The sequence below is a fragment of the Pantherophis guttatus genome, chromosome 1 (assembly GCF_059756535.1).
Source record: "Pantherophis guttatus breed Tessera chromosome 1, ASM5975653v1, whole genome shotgun sequence".
Taxonomy (NCBI): Eukaryota; Metazoa; Chordata; class Lepidosauria; order Squamata; family Colubridae; genus Pantherophis; species Pantherophis guttatus.
The window spans coordinates 169,991,790-170,005,256 of NC_142063.1; the positions used below are offsets into that span (position 1 = coordinate 169,991,790).

Genomic DNA, 13,467 nt, shown 5'->3' on the forward strand with positions numbered 1-13,467 from the left:
TACCACTGATACCTGCGCCTTTCTCTTTACTCTTCATGTCTTGTTTAAATGATTGGTTGGACCAGGTTTTTCTCAATTTAGTAAATAGCTTCTCCTTTTCCCAACTTTATTCAGTTGGAGTAAAATGTAAAGTTTCTTTTAAATTGAGCTGAATTCATGAGTTCATGAACATATACTATCTGAATTGATGATTAAACGAGAAACATCTAAATTAGTCATGTCAGAAGTACAGAAAGAATATACAGCAAGGTACAAAAACATGTTCAAATATTTGTGGGATTAAAAAAAAAATCAATATATTAAACCAGTCTATTTTTCTTCACAGAAAGATCCAGACTACTTGAAGCTATGGTTGGACAGTTTTGTTTCTAGCTATGAGCAGTTTCTGGATGTGGACTTCGAAAAACTGCCAACTCGGTATGTTGAAATAGATCTTATTTGATCTGATATATGACATGGCTAAATAGATATAAAAATATTTGTGATACTACTTTTATCTAGTATGCAAACACATACTGTAATGAAAGCACAAATCAGAGTGAAGAATTCAGCACATCTTTTTATCTGATGGTCAACTCTTAAATCCTGATAAAATGTATAAAATATATAACGTCCCCACATTTTGTGCTTCTTTAATTTTTTCCTCACCATTTAATGCTCTTTCTGGAAAATGCAAGCTACTCTAATCTTAACTCTATTATCTCTTTAAATCATATTTTATATTAACTTCTCTTGAAGAACTCAAAATGTGACTCCACGCACATACACATATAAACACACCATGATGTAAGTGGATTAGACCTGCAAGGTGGTGGATTAGTATCATGATTGAATTGTACATAGAGATACATTGCCATATGTACAAAAGGGGTAGAGCTTTTATCATGACCATGAACACATCATCTTGGGGATTTTGATTCCTCCCTCCATGGACACTCATGGACACATGAAAATCTAAAATGTAGAGCAGCAGTAAATGGAACAATGCTGCCAAAATTTAAATCTTAGCTGCTGATTTTTCAGTGCAGAAGACCTGCAGGAGAGCAAGGCTTTCTGTTGGTTGCCAAATTTAGTTGGGGAAGGGGGAGGGGTTGCACATGTGCATCAATATACTATCCCCAGATTTGAATATACAAATGATAGCTCATGGCCCCCTGTATGTTGATCCTGATACACACAAAATGCACAAACATCACATAGCCTGAAGACCTAAGCTGTTGTTCTCCTCCAAAGTATACTTGGAACCTGACACACAAAAGTTCCAGTCCAATTCATCTCATACCTTACAGGTCAACAGTCGGCAAAAGGATCAAAATCAGCAGTCCCCCAAGGTAAAGTTGTGGTATTAATCAACTTTATTTTACATTAGGATATTCTTCCTTTGTTCCACACTGGTATTTCTTGTCCTAGCTTACATTTTTCAAAAATGGGCTTTGAGTTGTTAAATTATAGAGTCAAGTAAACATTCTTGTTTGCTCTAAACCAGGAAATGACCTTGGAATGTGCTTTTTGAATGTACTTAGCCTTAGATAATGCATTCTCTTAGCAGAATGAATTCTTTGTGTGCTTGTTCAAAGGTCAGTCCCTGTGGTCTCTAGTGGAGCTTACTCAGTGGTAAAGACATGGAGTTGTATGGCAGTTTGGACAGAAATCTGGTCCCCAGTAGAGTGATCAGGAATGTCCTGAAATGCAGCACAACAGTAGTCCAGCTACACAGGGAGTGTCTTAGACCATGAAGTCTTAACTCTAAAATTACCAGTTTGTATCACTGTGCAGAATCATAGCCTGATAATCATGGATGGATTTTCATTGTTTGACTCAAGTGAAAACAGGATACTGAACATAGAATGAAGATTAGCAACATTTTGCTGAGGGAACTCCTTGTAGCAGTACAATCAAAAGAGGGTAAATTCTTTGAATCAACTTTAGGAGATTGAACTGAACAGAGCAGTTAGTGGATCCTTACTTACAATCTCCTGGTCACAGAATTCTTCAGTTGTACCACAATACTAATTTTAACATATTCTTAAAGCAATAGTAATTTTGAAGACCTACAAATCAGTTTGGATTTTTACTGTATGGTTGATACCTTTTTGATTAAGCTTGCATTGTTTTGTCATTTCTTAACTAATAGAGTTTTTAGGTATTAGCATAACAAAATATTAAAAGGGAGAAAATATGCAAGGTATAGATCTGATTATCAGCAGGGTTGTTAAGTGTTCAGTATAAAATCTAGAGTTTTTCTTTGATATTGACAGGATTGAATTTACTGATCTATAAGACAAAATATCTAGGGAGGTAAAGGTGAAGATGATTATGGTATAAAATTGCTTCTCTAAAATAATGTATTTTATGGAATGTGTTTTCAATTAAAGGTGCTATCATTTTAGTATTCAGTTATACTGAGAATGACATATTTTGGAATATATCACCCCATATCGGTGATGCATTTTTATAATAGTGGTAAAATACTGAATTTAAAAATAGATTTGAAATGGAGGACGTGGATTGCTAAAAATGGTTGTGTATTTTTAAAAAATAATATTGGGTGCCTGGTAACCTTTTTGTGTGTGTATAACAGGTGCAATTTTTTATAAAGGCAAATGGAGAGTTATCAAATAAATAAGTTGCATAGGTATAGGATGAGGGTTACTGGACTTGGGTAATAATACAAGTATGAAGGATTTAGAAATTATAGTTGACCACAAGTTGATAATGGGTGAGCTGTGTGAATGGATTGGGTAAAGGCAATTTTAGGCTTCATCAGTAGAAGTAAAGTTCCCCAAATATGGAAAGCAATGGTTCCACTATATTCTTCATTGGTCAGATCTACACATTAAGTCACTGTGTCTAATTTGTAACAGTAACAGAGTTGGAAGGGATCTTGGAGGTCATCTAGTCCAATCCCCTGTTCACGCAGGAGATCTGTACTAGGGATTCGAACTGCTGAACTACAGACCTTTCTGATCAACAAGCTCAGTGTCTTAGCCACTGAGCCACCAGCATCACACTTTAATATTTAAAGAAATTGAAACAAGTGGAAGGAAAAACAAGGAGGTACAGAAGGAACTGTTGATCCTTGAGAAAAGATGATTGGGAGGATATTGCAGCTCTTGTTAAGCAACTGAAAGAATGTAACAGGGAAGAAGATCCTGTTCTTTTTTCATCCTGGAACGCAGGATGTGGAACAATCTTAAATTACAGAAGATTCCAGTTGAAGAAACTTTCTAATACCGTAGTAAGAGTAATTCAACAGGGGAACTAGCTATTAAAGGAGACAATGAACAGTGGACAAGTTTAAGTAGGGGCTAGACAGCTGCCCATCAAAAATATTTCGAGTTGGGAGACTGTCCTAGGAAGGGGCAGGACTGAGTGGCTCAATGGTTCCCTTTTAGTTCTAGGATTTTGTGAGGTTTTTCTTGGCCATTACATTTGAAAAGCATAGGATGAAGCCAATTGACTTAAGGGCACCCTGTCTTGTAGACATTCTCCTAATATTTTTTTCTCGCCCAATTTTTTTCTCAAGGTAACTCAACAAACAAGGTTGTGTTATATTACAGGAAGAATGTTATTCACTGGGAAGGTGCAAGCTTGTAAGAATGTATAGACCAAAATCGTTCATGGTGCTTTGCTTCTCTTTTGAGGAAAAGCCAAGCACTCTATATTACAATCAGTCTTTTGGCAGCTGTGCTGGTGCAACATGAAAGATTGATCTCCTCTTCTCCTTTGCATGTTCCAAAGTTCCTTTGGCATGTTGTTTTATTTATATCGGAAAAGGTAAAAACCTTCCTATCTGGTGCAAATCTGTTTGTTTTACTGCAGGGGAGAGTTTTTCTATTGGGAAGTAAATAAGAATATGTCAAGTTCTTTTTTCTAATTACTGTGTTAAACAGTAGGCGTGCCAGCTATTAAGGTGACTCTAATAATAGAGACGTTTATCTCAGTTTCGGAATCTCATTCCATATAAAATGATCATAGAAATGCAGTAATCCACAGCAACCTTTTTGTTTAGAGGTTAGCTAATCACGAGGAATCTAGTGTTATACTTGAATTGCTCTGAATTACCATGTAGATGTAGAGTCAGTCGGGAAAAACATTGAGGAAAATCTTGAGAGGAGTAATAGAAGATCTATACAATAGTGGAAGAATTTCTGTAATTATTTTCTGTAATTATTTTCTGTTTCTGCAATCCTCAATGTATTTCCAGTCATCAAATGTGCTTAAGTATTATTATCATTACTATTTTTAAGTATACCACTGTTAGGAATATGACAGGTGGTTTAGACTGAGAAATTGGAACTTTTTGTCAAGGAATATTAAAATAAATATCTACAATACTGTTAAAAAAATCAAGCACCTGGTCTGGAGGAATAAACTGGAATTCTGACAAAAAATGCCCCCTCTATCCCCTGCCAAGTCATACAAGTTCTCTGCTTTTCTCTTTGATTGGGTTTTCAAAACTGGAATATAAAGTTTAAAAACATACCATTGTGAATACCAGCCTGAATTCACAGTTCTTCAGAGTCTCAGCTTAATTCTAGGGGGTCAATCAAGTCTTTACTCTGAATGAGGTCAGACTTGGGTTCTATGCTTTACTTTGGTTTGGCTTTGGTTTTAGCTTTTCTCGTAAAGCATAGAAGGGTGGGAACCGGCCTCCCTTCAGGGGGAAAGCTGTTGCTCGATGAGGGGGTTGCCACTAAGGTCATATTCTGGAACCCAACTTCTTTTTAGCTTTTGAGAGACCTTGTTATGCAGGCAGATTGTACCTGGAGAAAATAGTGTCGTAGCTAAGAAGGTCCAAAGCTACAATTATGTCAATGACTGTTATTTTTTGCCTCTCATATTTACTGGCTTTATTTTAGGGTGGATGACATTCCCCCTGGAATATCTCTGCTTCCTGATAACATTCTTCAAGTTTTGAGGCTCCAGCTGCTGCACTGCGTCCAGAAATTATCAGAAGGGTTGGAGGAGCCACAACAAGCACTGACACTTCTCTTAGTCAAGTTTTTCATCATTCTTTGCCGGTATCTTTTTTCACCTAATTATCTTTTCAAAATGCAGGGAGTGTCAAGATATATCCTATTTCCATTATTTTTCTTTTGATTTTTTGCTTACTGATTTCCGAGTATACCTGCTCAATTTCTTCTCTTTCTGTATTCTTCCCATTTCCCCCCCTCCCCTCTATCTCTTTTTCTCTCTTGAAAGTATAGCATCAAATTAGTATGGGAGTTACAACATTGGCTATACCTATGGTAACTGAATTCACATTATCAAAATTGCTATGCTTTTATCTGGTTTGTATATTTGCTGTTTTGTTTTTATATTGTGAACTGCCCACGTTGTTGAGCGCCTGGCTGTGTCCAATCAAAATAAATATTTTAAAAATCATGTTCAGTCATGATTTGATTTATCTGTGGGTTGTTGAAGAAGGCATAATGGGAACCACCTCATATTAACTCATGTTTAGCCATAAGTTGCTTTCAAAGCTAGGATGATATATCATTCTAAGCCAGAAGTAACCATATTATAGTTAGCATAATATGTGGCTTCAGCTATTGAAAATATAACTGGTCATTCTGATATTAGCACATTTGCTATATCAGGTCTAAGCTTACATATTATCATTGTCTAGATCTATATACTTTGCTGCTCTGGATTATTTTGAGACTCTATTAGGGGGAAAAAAGTGAGATTTTAAAACATGTAGCACCTCATACTTGGCATTTTGGAATATTTAAACATTTGTGTAAGAATAATTTTGGAAATCTCTGTAGATATTCCTCTCCATCAGTCATCTTCTATCATACAATTGCTTCACCTCTTACGTGTTTCATTCTGTTTCAGAAATTTAGATAATGTGGAAGAGATTGGGACTTGTTCCTATATTAACCATGTGATTACAATGACCACACTCTACATTCAGCAGGTAAGTGAATATGCAATGACCAGAAGGATGACCATTGCATGACCAGATTATTAGAACTCTAAAGGGGTTAAGCAGTGGGAGCAAACTGAGGCTAAAGTTGATCCTCAGAAGAGCCTTTGCAGCCACATACATCTGAATCAAGTGACTGGCTGGCTGGCAGGGAACTCAGTGAGGTGGAGGTAGCCTAAATGTGTTATTATTCTCCTTTTGGTGTGTGCTTCACCAGGTCATGACTAATGCGGCCTTTAGGATCAAAACATTTGTCTGATTGTGTTATAGCTAAAAACAGAAAAGCAAAACAAGTAGGATTAAAAACCTCTTCATTCTTATATATGTTCATAGTGATCATATGCCATGGGTTGGTTCACATATAATTTGTGGTTTGTTTGAGCTAGGTTTGCTGAACAAGCAATGCGGATACATTTATACATAGGTAGCAAACTGAGGATGTACCGAATGTTTTTAATTCAAGCCATTAAAATGTTTGTAAAACACTTCTAGAGTGTTTTACACTATGATGAAAAACTTATTTGTTACTTCTTTAGCTAAAGACTAAAACAAAAGAGAAAGAAGTGGCAGATCAAACATCTATAGAAGAGTTTGTGCGACATGCGCTGGCTTTTTGTGAAAGTCTTTATGATCCATATAGGAATTGGAGGCAACGAATTGCAGGGTATGTGAGAATATTATATTAACGCTCTGTTCTTGTTATTTTAATCTCTTTAAAGTAAAGATGCAAAATATATCATCCCACAAAATGTAATACTAAGTAGAAAATATATTGATTAGACAAGGGGATTGGGGCCTCATGTAATCCTGCCCGTCAAATTGTCTACACTTGTGATATGTTACCAGAATACAGTATAAGCCTGCCAGTCAGATGCATCAGGACCCTTCTGTATCACCCACCACAGGAGAGACTGAATGAGAGGCTGCACCCAGTTTATGCTATTAAGGAGATTAGATGGACCTCATCTTTCTTTAAATTTGAACAGATTATGTCATAAAATACTCAAATTTCTATCTGATGCTGCACTCAGATATTCAGTCTGGAAAATAATGGTTACCCATTTTGGAATAAGACAGGATGTTAAAACAATAAATTAAAACAATGTTTTAATTCTGGCTTCTTTTAAAACGTTTAAAATGGCAGAAGGGAATACTAATTATAAAATGGCAGCAAAAGGCAGAGTATAAATCAAATCAAAGAAATCAATTAAAAATTTCCTTGTATGTATGGCTCACATCCTGAAGATTCAATAGGAAAAGACTTCTTTTGGATGTGGGTTTTTTAAACGGAGATGTACTTATACAGTATCATTTACAGCTATAGGAGTTGGTGTAATAATTTTTTTATCATCCGGAAGAAGCCATCACTTCTAGGAGATGGAAAGATCAGTTAAGCCCATTGTTTTTCTAAATACTATGGTTTCTCTTCAGATCATATAAATCTTTATGTAAATAAGATCAGATATATTTATAAAAGTTGCACTGTTAAAGCCACATTTTCTTAAAGTTTATATTTTTCGGCTTGATGCAGAAATAAAAACAACCCAAGGGGTATTTTAAGAATGTCATGTGAAATAAATATTATACAGAATCAATGTTTTATTAATGAACTTATGTTTTGGTATAACTAAAATGTGTTTTGAAGCTTTATTATAAATGAATATGATTTCTCTCTCTTAATATATTGTAGGCGTATTCTGAGCACAGTTGAAAAAAGTAGACAAAAATACAAACCAGCTTTACTCACAGTGGAATTTGTCCCTTTCTTTTACCGTGAGTACTTTATCATAATTTCCTACCATTCAGAATTGTTTTAAAGTGAGAATCTTTCCGAAATAAGAATTGTTCCATAGTTTTCCATTTAAAGGTGTGGGGTCCTGGTGTTCTCTGAGCTTATCAGTAATTTGAAGATGATAAGTAATTAAGCAATTTATTATTGACCTGATGCATTCTGGATAATAAAGGTGCATTTTCAATGCTACAGCATTGTCCTGGGATGTCTGTGATAGAAAATATCTTGCCCAAGCCTCCTCCGCTCCTGGTGGGGTCCTGGGATACATCACAGCACACATCCGTCTATATGTGGTAGTGTTTTTTGAGAGCTCACAAGAGGTGTCCCAGAAACCTGTCTGCATATGAATCATAAATGTCGCATGTCTTTTATTTTCCCTCTTAATGGATCTGTCATGAGTCACAGATTTGCAACTGGCTTAATTGCTCTTTTTTTTAATTAAAACACCTTAGATCTGAAATAGGTGCCACCAAGAACAGTGGTTTTTCATGAAGTGTGAAGACGACTCATCATCTAAAACTCAGAAGCCAGTGTAGCGGTTCTTTAAACATTGTGGAAAATGTTGCAAAAATGACTGTCACAAGTTATTGGCACAGTAATAACAGCACTTTTTGAAAGTAATTGAGTATACTATATTTCTTCCTTTGAAATCAAGCCTGAAATGTAAGATCCATACATTTCTGAGGGGAAAACCTATAATCACTGTTGAAGTTGGGATGTAGTTTACAAAAGGCAAAAAATATGAATTTTTATTATTTATGAGTTAAAATCCCTTTCAGCGTTAATGTGGATCTCTCTATGCTGTTTAACTTGCACAGTTAAGCTTTTGAATGCTCTTTTTGTTTCAAAACTTGTTTGCATTTGATTACACCTCTCTCTTGAAAACTAAATAGTGACTTTTTAATAGTGCAGGTTTCTGCCATTACTGGGAACTTCTCAGGATGCTAAATTCCAAAAAAAATAATCTGTGGTAGTTTTGGCAGCAGTTAGGTTATGGGTCAAGCTATTGCTATGGCAACAATTCCCAGGTTAATGTTTATTACTAAGCAAAAATTCTTTAGGTCAGTTGTAATTGCCTTCTATGAGGTAAGGTTTAAGATTAGATACATTATAATGATTTTTTCAGTGGCAATTTGAGTCAACATCCAGTTTGCCATAAAACATTAGCCTTCCCAAAAATAATATGGGGAACTATCTATGGCTACTTAGACATTTCATTATGTTCAACATATTTTATTTAAATATCTAAAAGCTGTGTAACCCTTTGAATGGTTTTATCACTTTGTTTGACACCCTGCTGATTTTGAACAACAACTTCCACAATCCCTGGCCATTGAGCAGGGTGGCTGGGCCTGTTGGGATTCCAAAGCATCTGAATGATACCATTTTGAATAAGCATCTGGAGTCTTTTGCTTTGGTTCCAGACTAACTGCACCTTTCAGTGTGAATTTAAAACCAGATAGTCTTAGCTACAATTAGGAGAGAAAGACATCTCTAATTTATAATGGTGGCCAATTTAGTTACATTTTACTAAACTATGGTTAAAATGGCTTCTTATGTGAGAGAGTAGACCTGAAGCTCACTGCACCTCATTTTTCTATTTCATTCAGCATTGAGAAAAGTGGGCCAATATCTTATAAGATTAATCTGAATATTAGCTAGTTAAAGTACTTTTAATATTTAACGCAATCTTATTTTCCAAACTTATCTAGTATAGTCAAGGTACATTTCACTGTTTGATTTAAAAAAACCCATATTTTGTGTAAGCTGCCACTAGAATGAGCAGGAATCTCTTTTGCAGGACGAGATAGCCAAGCTCAACCTTATCTCTTAGCTTTTCGGTTGTGCCTGCTTTGCCCAGTTTGGGAGGATTGGATTCTCCTGGCTGCAGTGTAGGATGAAAGGCTGCAACCTGTAATTCCTTCTCTGGTAGTGATTTTTGTGAGCTGAAAGTTCATACACAAGGAATTTGTTCTTTGTTTTCAGAGTGTTTTCAAGAAAGTGAGCATCTCAAAGAGAACCTCAAATGTTGTCTGTTACATCTCTTTGGAGCTATTGTGGCTGGTGGGCAGGTGAGAAGAAGTTAATATCCTTTTCTTAATCATTGGGATGTGGGACTTATATCTGTATTGCATCATCACTTTGTGGCTTGTGTTTTATGACACTTTCCAAAAGTGAAGAATTTGGAATAGAAATAAGCAAGGTGGAATGAAATTGTTGTTTTATGAGACAGACTGTAGTTCAGAGGTAAAATGCACTCATGCTCCTTTAATATCTTGAGAAAGATCCATTCCAATGGAGACAGAACTGAGCAAAGAAGATGAACAAAATGGCCCAACATGCTGTGATTGAACCTGTGGTCAAAATCCCATGTGCTAATTGCTTAAAATAACAAAAGAGAGTCTATATCAGTCTGTCATACAATACTTGAGCACCACATTTTTGTTTCCTGCTGCCTGAATTTATGACAAAGCAGCTGAAACTATTCTGAAGAAAAGTAAGAAAAATCATAGATATATTGTATGTATGCTAGAATTCAAATATGCTTTGGTTTAAAATCATATTTTTAATCTTATTTTTCTTATCAGGACTCAGTTTAACATTAAAACAATGCTACTTATGATGTTCTAGTAACGAAACTGACTCTTTTCCATTTTTCTTATGCAATCTGATTTCATCCAGTTGCAAAGATGTATAATTAATGAAAATCCGTTATAAATAGCTTGTCCTAAAAGATGGTTAGACTGAGACAATATCTTAAGTAAATAAAATAGTGCCATTAGGCTCAAAGAGGAAGAACGTGTGCTTTTTCCTGAGATTGGTGAGCATAATGTACTGAAAGTAGCAAAGTAGTGTAAAGCTATGTGCAATTTTATATTAAGAATTTTTCTACAAGAATAGACTGAAAATGTAACATTTCTGGTTAATACTTATTATAGTGGAAAGCATTTCAGCTATGGGAACATGGGAAACTGACTTTATATTGAGTTCCACTAGTTAGGCAGTCTATGTGTGTTTTATTTTCTTTAACTATCTGAATTTCCAAGATGTCTCATGAGAAAAGCTTTCTTCTGACCCTTAGTGCACGTGTGTGTGTGTGTGTGTGTGTGTGTGTGTGTGTGAGAGAGAGAGAGAGAGAGAGAGAGAGAGAGAGAGAGAGAGAGAGAGAGAGAGAGAGAGAGGGAGAGGGAGAGGGAGCAAGCATATGAGTAATGGTACCACATGGCTCAGTAGGCACATGGAATTTTGGGAGTCTTTTGTGAGTTTTTTCTTTCTTTTGTGATTATATTTTTTTAACAGTTAAGATACTATGCAATTTTTGCTTCATTTCCTACCCACAAGTAGCAAAACATTGCCTCTGCTTGGCAATTATCACCAAATTTTGATGCCATAAAATTCTAGGCCAGTGATGGCTAACCTTTTTGCCATCGCGTGCCAGGAGAGGGGTGGGTGGGGGAGGGTTGCACGTGTATGTGCCCACGTGCATGCGTGCGCAACCCCCCCCCCGCTCCTGACACATGATGGCCTGGTAGGCCCGTTTTTCTTTCTTACCTGGTTCCAGATCGTCTCTATTTATCTGGGAAGGGTGAAAACAGTCTCTAGGAGCCTCTCTAGGAGTCCCTGGAGGCTGGGAACAGCAAAAAACATCACTTCCTGTCCCACCGGGAGTCGGGAAATGGACCCTTTCAGCCTCCGTAGGGCCTCCAAGGGAGTGGGAAAGGCTGTTTTCGCCCTTCCCAGACAAATAAGAGAGGATCTGGAGCCAGGTAAGAAAGAAAAACGGGCCTTCCCCATCTCCCCAGGCCCTCCAGAGGCAGTAAACAGCCTGTTTCCCTACTTCTGATGGGCCCAGAAGGTCCGAAAATCAGCTGGCCAGCACGCGCATGCGCCCCAGAGCTGAGCTGGCATGCCCACTAATATGGCTCTGTGTGCCACAGGTTCGCCATCACGGTTCTAGGCAATCTGAGCATGTTTGATGGTTAGGGTGAAACACAAAACACATCTTCAATAAGTTCTTATGTGATTCCACTATCAAAGGAAAAAGTACTTTCGTATCCAACCACAGGATTAACTTGCTCTTTTTGTCCAAGACACATGATTTCAAACTTGTTTCTTGTGCCTACGTATATTTCTTAAAAAGGAATTGTTCCTGATTATTTTGATAGTGAAGCGGTTTTATTATTAACTTTAGAGAAATGCTCTTCAAGCCATCTCTCCTGCCACCATGGAAGTCTTGATGCGTGTCCTGGCAGATTGTGATATGTGGGATAACAGAGACCCAGATGAAGTGAGCAGGAAGGCCGAGCTGACGTTGAAGTGCCTGACAGAAGTGGTGCACATTCTTCTCACTAGTAGTTCGGACCAGCGGCAAGTGGAAACCAGCACCATACTGGAGAACTATTTCAAGCTGCTGAACTCGGATCATGAGGCTTTGCCGAACTCAAGAAGGTCCCGTCAGTGGGAAAGCAGATTCATTGCACTGCAGATTCAAATGCTGAGTGAGTAACAGGATCCTTTGGGGAAGAGAAGGGCAGGACAGCTTTTGAAATAAAACTTTTTTGAAATAAAACAAGCAACATTAAGCAGCTGAAATGTCCATAGCTACAATAAAATGACAGTTCTTCAGTAACCAGTGCAGTAAATAATTTCTCTGCTTTTCAGGGGGCATGCTGTCTGCAAGGACATGTAGACTCTGCACACAGTTCTTTTTTTTTTTTTTAACTAGGTGAACAATTAAAGAAGAAACTTTTTTTAATTATATTGTCTGGGCAGGAATTAGAAGCTAGGACTGTAAACTAGGGTTTGCCTTTGCTTTATGATTTCTGGCTTATTAGGGAATATCAACCCAGGGCCCGGTTTTAAATGACACACTAGACAAATTGGTCCTGGGTAGTTAAGAGAACATCACTAGTGAGAGGAACCAAGTGGTGTGTTCAAGGATCTTAGCACTCTACAGTGGTGACTAACCATGCCAATGTAGCAAGTATCTCTTTCATGAGCTTCAGCTAATGGTCCTGACTGAGGAGTGAGTGCAATTTCTATCTGTTTAAATAATTTCAGTGCAGACTAAATATCCCTAGACTGGCTTACTAGAATTGCAAGAATTGTAATCAGCTAAGTATTCCACATTCTTTGTCAAAGTTCACTCAGAAGAGGCAAATAGAACACCTATTCTTTAGGCCAGGGGTGTCAAAGTGGATTTCTTCGAGGGCTGGATCAGCATTGTAGTTCTCCTCTGCAGGCTGGGGTGGGGTGGGGGGAGACGGGACAGAAGGCTCCTGCAGCACCCTGCCAGCCAAAATGGTGGGAGCAGGGGGGCTGCGGGAGGCCTCCACACTGCCCGTTTTTGACTGGCAGAATGCTACTGGAGGCCGGGGAGGCCTAAACTGGGCTGTGTGGAGGCCGCGGGAGGTCTCTATGCAGCCCATTTTTGGCCGGCAAAGTGGTGCAGGAAACCATGGAGGCCAAAAATGGGCAGCGGGGGACGGGGGGCTGCACGTGGCCCATTTTGGACGTCGGAGGCACTGCAGGCTAGTCCTTTGATATTTCCAGGCCAGCCCCGCAGGCTGGATTTAAGCACCCCACTGGCCGGATCCGGCCTGCGGGCCTTGAGTTTGACACCCCTGCTCTAGGCAGAAAGATTTCCCACAGGCGTTTAACAATTCTTTGACAGACTGGTTTAAGGATTTTAACAAATTGTATTCTTGCACTTCTTTAAAGCAGTGATACTGAGAAGGCA

At 37.8% G+C, this 13,467-nt stretch overlaps 1 protein-coding gene across 3 annotated transcripts in view; it reads left to right on the forward strand.

Moving 5' to 3' along the window:
• Positions 1-13,467, forward strand: part of NBEAL1 (neurobeachin like 1) — a 116,208-nt gene that overhangs the window by 24,974 nt on the left and 77,767 nt on the right. For all 3 annotated transcript variants that reach the window (XM_087885143.1, XM_087885142.1, XM_087885140.1), the window contains exons 3-9: positions 326-417; positions 4,863-5,024; positions 5,845-5,926; positions 6,472-6,599; positions 7,626-7,708; positions 9,714-9,799; positions 11,920-12,226. In XM_087885143.1, the coding sequence (XP_087741269.1) occupies positions 326-417; positions 4,863-5,024; positions 5,845-5,926; positions 6,472-6,599; positions 7,626-7,708; positions 9,714-9,799; positions 11,920-12,226 (940 nt within the window). The remainder of the gene's footprint in view (positions 1-325; positions 418-4,862; positions 5,025-5,844; positions 5,927-6,471; positions 6,600-7,625; positions 7,709-9,713; positions 9,800-11,919; positions 12,227-13,467) is intronic.